General features: G+C 54.0%; 1 protein-coding gene across 1 annotated transcript in view; it reads left to right on the forward strand.

Annotated features, from left to right (window-relative positions):
* Positions 1-13275, forward strand: part of Zic4 (Zic family member 4) — a 120900-nt gene that overhangs the window by 20807 nt on the left and 86818 nt on the right. The window contains exons 2-3 of the mRNA XM_013029876.1: positions 57-260; positions 12106-12399. Of these exons, the coding sequence (XP_012885330.1) occupies positions 57-260; positions 12106-12399 (498 nt within the window). The remainder of the gene's footprint in view (positions 1-56; positions 261-12105; positions 12400-13275) is intronic.

A 13275-nucleotide genomic window follows, 5' to 3' on the forward strand; every position in this document is an offset into this window, starting at 1 on the left:
GCACACTGATGTCTCTGCCTTGTTCCCCCTCCTCTCCCCTCCCCCCTGCCCCCCAGGCGAGAAGCCCTTCCGCTGCGAGTTCGAGGGCTGCGAGCGGCGCTTCGCCAACAGCAGCGACCGCAAGAAGCACTCGCACGTGCACACGAGCGACAAGCCGTACCTGTGCAAGGTGCGGGGCTGCGACAAGTCCTACACGCACCCCAGCTCGCTGCGCAAGCACATGAAGGTGCACGGCCGCGACCCCGCCGCCCCGGCCGCCCGCCCGCCGCCCTCCTCCTGCTCCTGCTCCTGCTCCTCCTCCTGCTCCTCCGACCCCGCCGCCGACCCCGCCGCCGCCAGGGCCTTGCGGGGCCCCGACCCCAGCGAATGGTACGTGTGTGTGCGCGCGGGGAGGGGGGACTGGGCCCCCGACCTTCCCAGCACCCCGCGCCCAGGCCTGGCGCTGCCCAGGCAGTGTAGGCCAGGCTGCCTAGAAGACCGAGGTGTGCCGGGTGCGGCAGCCCCGGGCGCGGAGGCCTGCAGCGGCGGGAAGGAAGGAAGGAGGGATTCTGCAGGTCCCCAAGCAAGCAGGACCGCAGACAGACAAAATGAGGACCCACATCCGCGTGGTCTTGCAACATGCAAAGTCCTTCCTTCCCCCCTCCCTCCCTCCTTCCTCCCTCCCTCCTTCCTTCCCTCTCTCTGTCTCCCTCTTGCTGGTCCTGAGGCTTGAACTCAGGGTCTGGGCGCTGTTCTTCACTGTCTTTGCACAAGGTGAGCGCTCTACCTCTTGAGCCACCGCACCACTTCTGGTTTTTCTGGTGGTTCATGGGAGATAAGAGTCTCCCCAACTTTCCTACCCATGGCTGGCTTTGAACCATGAGCCTCAGCTCTCAGCCTCCGCGGTGGCTAGGATGACAGGTGTTGTTTTTGGAGAGGTCAGCCCCAGAGCCTCTCCAGGTCCCCGCCTTCTCTCCTCTTCCATCCTTCCAGAAGTTCCTGCAGGAGTTCAGGCCTAGGAGAGACACGCAGACTCCCTCCTTCTTTCCTCTGTGCCCACCTGTCCTTCCCTCTTCCTGCTAACTTAAAAAAGTCCTAAGTTTCCCCTAAGTTTTCCAACTACCTCTGAAAGTACATGGGGGGGGGCGTCATCTCTTCCCTGGGGTGCGGGGCACACATGGGGGGAGGGGCGCGTAGCTCCTACCCTGAGATGTCCATCCACCCCTCTAGCTGGTCACCAGCAGACGTTGTACACCTGACGTGAGTCAAAACCCAGGGGAAACAAGAAAGAGTGGAAGGGAAGCCTCAAGACTCAACAAGTACTAGTGTGTGTGGTGGGGGAGGGGGACAGTCCCTCCCCCCCCTCCTCCCCCCACCTCTGGGAGCTTGGGTTGGGATTGGTGCTGACTGATGATGTCACTGTGTGGAGCCCTGTGTGTGTTCCAGGGCCCTGACTTAGGTGACCTGGGTGAGTGAACGGTACCGCATGGGAATCAGTGTCTCTGCTTTTATAGAAGGCAGAGGATTGGAGAAATGAATCATAATGATGAGTACTGTAAAGACGGGCGGGCACTCAGTGGGTCTACATTGAATCTATCCAAAGCTCCTCCTCCCCCCCCAAACCAAAACACCACCAAACAGATGGGGGAGAAGAAGGCCTCTAGAGCTGTCTCAAAGAGGGTGAAGCGGGGAGATGGTGCACCTTCGCTGGTGGCTGCAGAGAGGACAGGGCTGCTCCTCAATCCCAGCTGAGGGTGAAGGAGGAAATAGATGGAAGGAAATGGGGGGAGGGAAGCCCCTAAGAATGTGGGAGTCAGGGGCTGGGAAGGTGGCTCAGTGGTAGAGCATGCCTGATGCCCTGGGTTCGATTCCTCAGCACCACATAGGAAAAAAGCAAAAAGCCAGAAGTGGCGCTGTAGCTCAAGTGGTAGAGCGCTAGCCTTGAGCTGAAGAGCTGAGGGACAGCGCCCAGGCCCAGAGTTCAGGCCCCACAACCGGACCAACAAAAAAGAATATGGGAGTCAGTATAGGTTTGGGGGAGTAGTATCTCCTCCTGGACAGAGCCCAGGCTGAGGGCCTGGCTGAGTAGTGGAGCACTTGCAAAAAGGAGCAGAAGCCTGGAAACAAAAGCCCGGCACTTCAAAACGTATTTATCTATAGACAGAGATGTTCTGTATCTATGACATGTTATCTGCGACATATATGGGAACTGAGCAAATGGGTGGATGCACGGATGGATAGATAGAAGGACGGATGCACGGATAGATGGATGGGTGGATGGATGGATAGATAGATTGATTGATTGACAAAGAAGGCCTGGCCCAGCCACAATGAAACACTGTCTTCTCTTCAAAATCCACCAGGTAATTCTCAGCCCTGCTCTTCAGTTTCCTGAAACTTCCATCAGATAAGAAACACCCTAAGCCCAGCACCCAAACGCTGGCCCTGGTGGCTCACGCCTGTCATCCTAGCTACTCAGGAGGCTGAGATCTGAGGATCACAGTTCAAAGCCAACCTGGGCAGGAAAGTCAGTGAGACTCTTTTACATCCAATGAACCACCAGAAAACTGAAAAGTGGCACTGTGGCTCAAGTGGTAGAGCACAAATCCCCAGGCAGGCCGTGAGTTCAAGCCTGAGGATGGAAAACAAATGAACACAAGCAACAATACACTAACTGCAGCGGGGCTGTTTACCATTACTTCCAAATACTTCCCTTGGGAACCAATGGCCTCCCCCACCACACTCACTCACACACACACTCACACACACACACACACACACTCACACACACACACACACACTCCAACAAGGGTCCAAAGACCACCACCAGGCTGCAGGCTGGCAGATTGTTCTCATGGCAAAGTCCCGTGGCCCAGGTGACTGGGTATCTTTGGAACTTGTTTCTTCTTCTACCTTTTTTCTTTTTTTAAAGTGTTCCAAACAGAAATCCTTTCTCCCTCTTCCCGTCCCCGGCAGGGACCCCTTTCTGTCTTCCACCCCAGTCCCCCAATACCACAATGAAATAAAAATGTTTACTCTCTCCCTAATCGCTTTTAATTTTTCATTCGCTTGTTACAGATGTCCCCCGCCCTGGGCGCAAGGTACCCGCCCTTTGTAGCTTCAAAGGCCCCGGCACACAATGCTCAGTTTCCTGGCCAAGGCGCATCTTCATGGTAAGTTAAAGTCTCTATGACAATGGCCGGCTCGCACCGAAATCCTGAAAGGCCGAGCGCTTGGAGCCTGTCCAGGCTTTTCATTAAGAACATAATATTTACGTCTAACGGGCCTTTTTTTGGTTTCCTTGTGTATACAAGTATATGTATTTTTTTTTGTTCGACGCGGACTAAATCATTTTCCTTTCATTTCCGGTAAACAAAACCCATACGAATGGGCACTTGTTCCCCATCATAATAAAAAAAAATGGATAAAGAAAGAAAGAGAAAAAGGGGAGAAAAAAACCCCACCAAACTACAACCACCACCGCAGGGGGAGAAAAGGGGCCACGGATCCCCCCCCCCCCCGCCCCTCTTTGTCTCTGCGGTGATCTGGGGGCCGCGGTGGGGTTTGATGACTTGAGTTTCTAAAGGCAAGGAAATGGTTCGTAAGGGGGGGGAGGAAAGGAGAAAGGTCTCCTCCAGCTCGGGTTGTTCAAAGAGCTGGGTTTGGAGGGTTGAAAGTGTGAGCTGGACGGTGCTCACCATGGAGATGGAGGCCGCTTCAAAGGGGACACACTCGGCCGCGGACACTCTATTAAGATACATTTGCCTGACCTTTGCTTTCACGCCATTTCATACTGTCACCGGGCTCCCCAGCGCAGACTTCCTGCCCGGCAGCTGAAGAACCCACGGCCCGGCTGCACCCCCCTCTACCCCCTCCAGGGCCAGGACCAATGACTTTTAGGGCTCCCCTCACAGGCTTTGGGGTGGTGTAGGATTTGCTGGGGGGGGGCGCGAATCTCTCCCTGGGATGAGGAGGAGGAGACTGAGTTGCTCAGGCCGTGTCCTGGGGATATTTTCAAGGTGCCTCCCAGCTCTGTTGTCCCTTGGTCTGTCCAACTCAGAAAGTCTCTCCGGCCGCCCCCCCAAATGCTTTTCCTCTCCAGGGGGGAAAAAAGTGAGTGAAAATCCTAGGGCCTGCGCCGCCCGGCACACACTCGAAAAGCCAAGGCCAAGGAGATGGGAGAAGATGGCAGGAAAGTTAGAGCTCCACGTTCTCTTAATTGTCTTGTTGTTTATTTTATACAAGTGCCCCAGTGAATAGGGGAAAAATAAACACGGTGGCAAAAAAAAAACCAAACAGTGGAGTTGTCTTTAGTGCCAGCCCTTGTGGCTGGATAAAAAGGATGGACGCTCTCCATTGAGCTGAGGAATCTTTGAAGTGGGCGTTATTATCTGAGACATTCCGGCCTGTTGTCCTAACAACGTCGGTGAAACGTAAAAGGTTCTTTGTCAGCGATTTGTTCTCCTCTCTGTCAAAGTCCCTCAGCCCCCGCTAGTCTCAGACCGTTTCTAAAGAGATAAAAATCAAACTTAAGAGAAAATATATCCACACACAACACCCACCGATAACTTGGGGGAAAAGTCTTTGGGGCCAGGTTTGGGGGGGTAGGTGATGAAGGGAGACAAAAAGCTCTGTAAAGTCTCTTGTTGCGGGGGGGGGGGTGTCCGAGCCTGCCTCAGTGTGCAGGTGTTGGGGAGATTTTGGAGGGAGGAGGTGAGGATGAGGGAAGGGGGTGGGAAGAATGGAGGGAGGTGCAATTGGGGTGCAGACCCTGTGTCCCTAGCCTGGGATCTGCTGCTCCCTGTTCTGTTGAGACTCCCTCCCCCTCCAACACTTGAGCTCCGGAAAGTCTGGGATGCTCACTACTGCTGCCTAGAATGCTTGGAACCCAAGGTGGTCTGGCTTAGCCATTTTTTTTTAAAGTCTTTCCCTCCTTCAAAGGTACCTCTGCTAAGAATAGATCTATTGTGTGTCCACCACGAGCAGCTCACTACCAGCTAGGGCTTTCTGCCCTTACACCTAGAAGGACAGTGGCTTCAGGGGGAGAGAGCCCTCCCTCCCCCCCCAGGTGCCCTGCCCCTCCCCCTGCCTTGGTGGTTTTGGGGGTGTTTTAAATCAACAAGGCTGTGCCGGTACCCCGTCCCTCCCCTCTGTCCCTCCCCCTCTCCCTGTGCTGTCTAAACGGTTTGTAAAGAACTTTCCCCAAGCTGTAAACTCATGCTGTTATTATAGTTGCCGCAAAATGTTGTCTCTTATATTGATTTTATTTGTTTTCTGGAGGTCTCCATATGTTGGTTTATGTCACTAATTTATGGGAAAACCTGCGATGGCAGTGAATGTGACTTCTACCAAGAGGCAAAAGCATCTTGTAATCAGAATTCACACACGTGCACGCGCACACATGCACACTCACACGTATGAAGCCTGAGTCAGACCTTCCTCTGATTATCTGGAAACTTCCCTACCCACCCTGTTTGTGAATGATCATCTGAACCCTTAGAATCAGTTAAATTATGAGCGAACTTGGCAGGAACACACACACACACACACACACACACACACACACTGTTTTGTATTTGACTGTGATTGTGAAATGAAACACGAAATGGAAAGCCAAGGCACCATCTTGGAAAGATGTAAATGAAATTAACCCGAAGTCCTCTTTCTCTCCCAAGTCTTTTGTGTACAGGGAGCTCCCTTTGCCATTTCTTCTGGAAATAAACGATGTGATGTTTTCTTCTTGGAATCTGGGTGTCCTGTTACTGCTCATCCTCCAGAAGGAGTTTAGGCCCCCCTTCCTCTCTAGCTCCCTACACCTTTTAACAGAAACATCCTGGGGTCTTGCCTTCCCAGAAGAAGAGAGGAACCCCAAAATGGTGGCCAGAGATTCGATGTCAGTGTAAATTCCGCCCCGAGCCTTCGAATCACAGAAGGGAAGGGAGGTAAAGGCCTCAGACAGCTTCTGAATTCCCAGACAACAGCCCAGTTGCTGGTGGAAGGGAACCGAGCTCAGAGCCAGACCAGAGCAAGCAGGCTCCAAGCCCGGCTTAGGTGGAGCTCCGAGGCTCCGGGGACCTGGCAGGCGCTGAGGCTCGGGATCCACAGGGCCGGGAACCCCGGTTCCCAAAGGTGCCCCATCCGGGCTGACAGGCCACCCTGCCCAGGCCGGGTCCTGGACACGTGGGTCCTCCCTCCAGAGGGGTTGGCTGTGTGTGTCCTCTCCTGTGGGCCTGGGGCTGGAATCAGCAGCCCTCCAGGGTGGATCCGGGCCTGGAGACAGCTGTAGCTCACAGCCTCGGGCCTGGCCACAGCAATTGGTTCAACCCTGGGGCAGTGTGTTCCCCAAACCTGGTGGATTTGGGGACACAGACACCTGGCAGGTGGGGCTCAGGATCTGCAGCCTCCCCCCCCCAGGGAGATGGAGAAGAGACCCCCCCACCCCAGCATGGAGGCAGGAAACCACAGGGGAGCTCAGGACACCGGTCCACCCCCCCACCCCCGCAGTACCCAAGGAAGCTTGGGGACAGCGGCCTGCTGGTGGTAGCCCCCCAACCCCCACCCCAGTGACCCTTTTCTGGTTCTTTCCAAATTAGAAGGTAAAAAGCCAAGCTGGAGGCTGGTGGAAAGAACTTCCAGCCAGGAAGCGGCCTTGCCCCCACCCCACCCCACGACCCCCAGCAAGCGACTCCCCCCACCTGCTCTGTGTCCCGGAGAAGCCCACCCCCTCGCACGGCTGGGCTGTGGAACAATCCTGTGTGTCAGTCACTCATTCCTGTGGTGGTTTGGGGTTTTCCAGTCAGAGCTTCTGGCTGGGCAGGGCAAGGCTCCCTCTTACCCCCCCCCCCCACGGGCCTCCATGGTTCCAGAAAAACCACGCCATCCTTCCTGGGCGTGAGTATGTTCTGAAGATGAGCATGACTTGTGGCTTTCACACTTCCTGGCTGAACCACAATGCGCTGCTGTCCAGCCTTCGTGCCCAGGCCCGAGGCGCTTGAACTCAGGCCTGGGCGCTGACCCTGAGCTTCTTTGGCTCAAGGTGAGCAACCACTTGAGCCACAACACCACTTCTGGCTTTTTCTGTGTCTGTGGTGCTGAGGAATCGAACCCAGGGCTTCATGCATGCGAGGCGAGCGCTCTACCCCTGAGCCACCTACTCGAGGCTTTGTAGAAAATGTCATCGCTTCAGCCTGCCCAGCTGTTGGTTTATTTGTATCTGAACTTTCTGTGGCTTATTATGAGTCCCCGTGTGTGTGTGTGTGTGTGTGTGTGTGTGTGTGAGAGAGAGAGAGAGAGAGAAAGGTTTTGTCCCTGAATGGGTGAGTGGTTTTGCCCATATCCAAAGCAAATTGTAGAGAAGAGGAGGAGGAGGAGGAGGAGGAGGAGGAGGAGGAGGAGGAGGAGGAGGAGGAGGAAACAATGCTCAGACTGCAGATGAAAGTACTGGAAGCGGGCTTCCATTTGGATTTAGCAGCAGTGCTGTGCATCAACCCACACGCAGAGTCGGAATATTCATGAATTCTAAAAGAGGTGGACAATGGCTGGGACAGACAGCCTTGGGAAATGTCAGCAGAAGGCAAAACGCCGAACTGGGGACGGGGAACTACCACACAGGAGCACCCCATCACCAAAGGAAGCGGGGAGCGCCGGCTGGCTGCACCCAGCCTCAAGCAGGCTCTCAGGAGACTGGCACCAGCCAGGGGAAGACGTAGACAACTCAAGATCCATTTTGGGGGGGAGGGGAGTGAGTCTTTGCAAGTTGTTCCTTGGTTTTTACTCTGGCATTTCACTCATCAAGATAGTCATTAATTAAAGGATCTCTGTCTCTATCTCTAGATCTCTAAATAGCAGCATTTGGTAAAAGAACGTTTTCTCTGAACGAGGTCCATTCCTAAACCACGAAAAGTATGTCTGTCCTCACAAAGATAAAGGTTTTCTTATTCATGTCTCTAACCAAATCAAACAAAGCAAAACCAAACCAAAAAGGAAAAAAAAAACCCACACACAAAAAAACCAACAAAACGAATTACTGCTTCCCGCACACCATCAATCCTTAGGCCGAGGCCCTGTTCACCTGGGAAAATGTAACGGTTTCCTGCAGATCAGAAACTTTACTTCCTTTCCACCTTCTGCCCTTGGGTTTGGTGAACACCGACCTGCAGTGAAATGGTTTCTATTGTCCTGAAAACCTGACAACTTCCTTTAAAAAAAAAAAAGAGTAACAAAAAAAGTGCTATAGAAAAGCAGTCTCCTTTAAGCAGGAAATATCATTTCATTGTAAAAAAAAAAAAGTTAAAAAAAAAGAGTGGTAATCCAAGTCTCGGAAACTGTTCTGAATTATTTCAGCAGACTCTTTTAAAAAGGGATTAGCGGGGCTTTGGGACCAAAATCCTTCTGTTTTATTCAATCTCTGATTTTATGTTATAATTGCTGGCTGTAAAGGCTCTGGAATTAGTGTGCGGGCACTGTCAGGACACAGCGCAGGTGTTATTCTATGGCTCAGCTTTTTAATTAAGGAGAGAGGTAAGAAAATGCAATCATAAAAACACTTTTGTGAGAGCTGAGAACATTCAGCCACTGCGTGAATAAAGCCTTTCTTTATACCTTCCTGATAGGTCAGCCATAGAGGCGCTGACTTACGACCTTTTCACAGCTAGACAATGGTCCCCGGCCCTTCTCACCTTGTCTGCCGCACAGAACCTTTCTCCCAGTACAGATCTTATGGAAATTGCCTTAAGTAGCTTGACTTCCACAAAAGATACTGCTTTTAGAATGGATACAAACCCAGCCTGGACCGCATGCTCCCCGCTCCTGTTCCTTTTTCCCTGAGGTAAGGGGGGAGAGACAGGGGAGGGGTACATGTGGGCAACCCGAGGAATGGATGGGGGGCCGAATCTGCCTTGAATCTTGCCTACGCCTGTCCCCCAAATGCACGCACGTGTGCACGCGCGTGCACACACACACACACATACATACAGATCAGTGGCCCAGGTGGTTGCCGCCATCCCTGAAGAACAGAAACCAAGTGGCCTCTTTCTTAGCCTGGCGGGAGGTGGCTGGTGCCTGGAATCCTAGCAGTTCAGGGGGCTGAGATGTGAGGATCACGGATTCAAAGCCAGCCTGAGCAGGGAAAGCCCCGAGAGACAGTCACAAATTAATCGGAGAAATGCCAGAAATGGAGGTGTGGCTCAAGTGGTAGAGCGTCGGCCTGGAGTAAGAAAGTTAAAGGAGAGTGCCCAGGCCCTGAGTTCAAGGTCCAGTAAGGCCCCTACCAAAGACACAAAAGGGAGGGAGGGAAGGAGGGAGGGAGGGAGGGAGGGAGGGAGAGTGGTCAGGCCTGGGCACTGTGCAGCATTCCTGGAGGCAGCCTCCTGCAGCAGGCTGTGGGAAGTTTTCAAGTTTTCCCCAGTTCTCCCATTCCTGTCTCCCCCCAGGGACCCGCATCTGGGAGACCAGCTCCCCCAAACTCTCCCACTGAAAACCTGGGGTGGTCCCAGTATTGTGAATCCTGACCCTGTGTAGATGCCCGGCTCTGCCTGGGGGGGCCAGTGCCCACCACCTCCTCTCCCAGCCCTGCCCCCCACCACCGTGGGGGTAGGACTGGGGACCTGGGATCCACGGCGGCCCCCGTGGCCCATCCAGGCCTTGCCCTGGGCCCGGCCTAACAGAGAACAATGGAAGTATTAGGATATCAGTCGGTCTCGCACCCACCGATCATGCGCTCAACGATTTTGTTTTCACGGCTGAGGGGGCTTTTTTTTCCAATGTAAATCAAGCGCTTTAGTTATTAAGGCCTAACACTAATCTCCAACAACCTTGACATAATGTGGCCTGGTGCTCGGGCCTACTTCGCACCTGCAGTCTGAATGGAGCCCCTTGTCGGGGGGATACGCTTGTTGGCGGGCTCGCTGGGGATGGAGTGAATAAGTCAAGCTTTGTGAACACCCGTGCGCTCTTCCTCCGCCTTTGATCACCGAAAATGTCTTCTAATTTGTCCCCCTTTTTTTTTCATTGTAACAACGTCTTCAAGCCCCTTTCTATTTTTCCCTTCCAAACCACATTTTTATAAAGAACATAAATCGCCCCCCCAAAACAAAAGGGGCGCGCCCCAGCCCACGGGAGGCTTCCGTGCTCGGGCTCTTGCTGCTGCTGCTGCATGATTGCTGGTTCTCCTCTCTCTCTCTCTCTCTCCCTTCTTCTCCCCCCCTCTCTGTCTCTCTCTCCCTCCCTGCCTCTCCTTCTCTCTTTCTCTGTCTGTCTGTCTGTCTGTCTGTCTCTCTCTCTCTCTCTCAGAACACTCTGGGGCCAGCGGTGGACAGCGATGAAGTCCCTCCCGGCTCAGGACAGCCAGGGTGCCAGCCTGCGTTTCTCAGACCGCAGGGAGTGTGCTGAGGGGCCCACATGTCTTCCCCCAGGCTCCTGTCCGGTCCCACCTGCCCCACGCCTAAATCCTCCACGGAGGAGCCTCCCCCCCACTCCAGGAACGGAACCCCCAGGCCCACAGACGTCTCTGCGTCCCCGGAAGAGCGCCCACTCCACCCCACCCCCGAAAAGCCTGCAGGACCACTGAGGAGACTGTCCCAGCCGGCAAGCCACCGTGGCTTTCCTTGGGGACAGGAGTCCAGGGAAAGTCTCTTTGGGGGGACACAAAGGCAGGAGCTCTCATCTGGTGGGGATTATTAATGACCAGCCCACCCTACCCCATCACCTCCCCCCCCACACTCACACACACACTCACACACACACTCACATACACACTGATTTCTGTTTGGCTTTTCAAACAGTTGAGTTTTCTCTGAGTTTCCACTTTAATCCTCATGCTCTCTAGCCCCAAGTGAATTCCCAGGAGTTGGGGCCGGGCTTCTCCTCCTACCCGCCTTCTTCATTAGGAAGGGCAGGCGGCTCTGTGTAAGAAAACTAACAGAAGCCACGAACACACACACGCTGGAAGACACTTTGATGTCACGCCAAGAGCACGCTTGCACTTCGAGAAAAAGAGAGAGAGAGAGAAGTCAACATTTGTTTTGTTTGTGGTTTTTTTTTCCTCCCTCCACATTAAGTGGCGTTTAGTTGCCAGTAGGGGAAAAAAATAATTCTAAGGACCACTTTTTAATTCGATGGGTAGCAACCACAGGGGTCTAAAAGAAAATGACAACGACAGCTATAGACACAAATAACTAAATTACCACAACGTTACTATATCTCTCGGCTTCATTAATATGTAACAGACGCCTCACTTAATCTCCAAAAGCTAGCGTTGCCCCCTGTAAAATAGCACTCTGGGACGAATTGTACACGAGATCAATCACTGCTGACGCAGGAAGGTTTACTGCAAGGAAGGGGGGGCGGGTATTTACACCTTCAAACAGAAGCTTTGCAGATTCGAGGGTGAGAGCGGCCCATCACCAAGAATAAATGATTATGGATTGGCCAGCGTGCCCTCCGGGAACCGGGAACCGCCACGCCAAGCTATTTATCATTTCTTGGGTGGCAAGGATCCTGGAGGGTTTTTTTTAATATTATTATGATTATGATTATTAATTTTTTTCTTCCCCTGTCTTTTGCCTTTTAAAACTGTTTTGGGAAGAAAGAAAACACAGAACGCTTGACACCTAGAGGAGGGAAAAGTTTGTTTTTGCACAGTCCTCGGCCCTTAGATTGTTTACTCTGTGGCTGGGCCTGGTGTCCCCCAGCTGACACATCACAGGATCTACCCGGCTCCATCCCCCACCATCTGATTTTTATGGGGTTCTCCTCCTTCACGGCCCATTCCTCCTCAGATGCATCATCTTCCTCCCTGCTTGTACCTTCAGGAAAAAGAGGGGGGGTCGTGTCCTTCGCAGGCGTCCAGGCTGAGCCGTGGCCAGCGGGGAGGGGGTGCGCCCCGCCCCGCCCCGGCCGCCTGCCCGCCTGCCTGCCTGCCTGCCTGCCTGCCCGCCCGCCGGCCTGCCTGCCCGCCTGCCTGGCCTCAGTTGTCTGGGGAAACCACACTCTCCAGCCCAAGCACGGTCGGGACTCCTGGGGACCCCGCTTGCTGTTTGCAAGACAAAAGCATATGCAGTCCCGAAACATTCCAGAAAAGACAAAGGCTGCTGCGGGCACTGATTTAACCCTGGTTACCACTCCCAGGTCCCCGCTCCGCCCAGTCGCCCCCCCTGCTTCCCAGGCCCGCCTGGCTCCGGGAGGCGCTGGGGACGCAGGGGTCAGTGGTGGTGGTGGTGGTGGTGGTGGTGGGGAAGGTTCTAGGCAGGGTAGAAGGGCAGGCCGGGCCTCTGAAGGCCAGGGAGGGCCTGGACCGACCGCCTCATTTTGATCTGCGGCCCACGCAGCTGGCCGTCCACCCAATCCTGAATGGGGCAGCGCCCACGAAGGTGACAGAGATGGCACTCACCGGCGACCTTTGGGGTCAGCGGGTGTCTAACTGTAGGAGCCTGGGGACAGGGTTCTGGGGGGTTAGAGCCAGGTACAGGATGAGCCCTGCCAAGGCACCCCCCTCTCACAGCCTCCTGATTTACGGGGAGTCAAGGGGAGCCAGAGAGTGGGGGGGAGGGGCTGTGGTAGTGCCACAGGACCCTTCCCCCCCCCCCCAGGGAGAGCCACCGATGGGGCCACCATGCCATTGGGAACTGAGGTATAGGCTAGCGTTGGACGTTCGCAGCTCAAGAGCTCTGGCCTGGCTGGGCAAGCGGCTGGGCAGTCTCCCTAGGGGACAAGTCCAGCGACTGTCTGTCTGGGTGACAAAACCAGGACAGGTTCTCATTCGGTAGCAAGCAGGGAGGCCCACTCCACGCTCGCAGGGTGACAGGAGAAACACAAAGCGAACGTGTTTGGAGGAAGGCACCTGTGGACACAGGAGGAAGATGCTTCCCTTCTCCCCCCCTCAGTTTCTCCCCCCCAAAAAAGTTAATATAAAACGGTTGGGGTCTGAATATAAAGTATCTTATCAAGCACCCCAAGGCTCAGGACAGAGTACGGAGTCGCCACAAAATAAATCAATAGGCGGGGAGCAGGGAAAGGAATAGAATTGTTTATTGTATGTCATATTCCCTAACCTTCCCACGCCATTTTTCTCCATGGAATTTTCGTTCCTCTTGATAACTCCTGATAAGACTGAAAAACCGGCTTGGACTCCATTGCCCAGTGTATTTCCTTTCCTTTCCTTTCCTTTCCTTCCTTCCTTCCTTCCTTCCTTCCTTCCTTTCCCTTCCTCCCTCCCTCCCTTCCTTCCTTCCTTCCTTCCTTCCTTCCTTTCCCTTCCTTCCTTCCTTCCTTTCCCTTCTTTCCTTCCTTCCTTCCTTT

This window comes from Dipodomys ordii, unplaced genomic scaffold (assembly GCF_000151885.1).
Source record: "Dipodomys ordii isolate 6190 unplaced genomic scaffold, Dord_2.0 Scaffold124, whole genome shotgun sequence".
NCBI lineage: Eukaryota > Metazoa > Chordata > Mammalia > Rodentia > Heteromyidae > Dipodomys > Dipodomys ordii.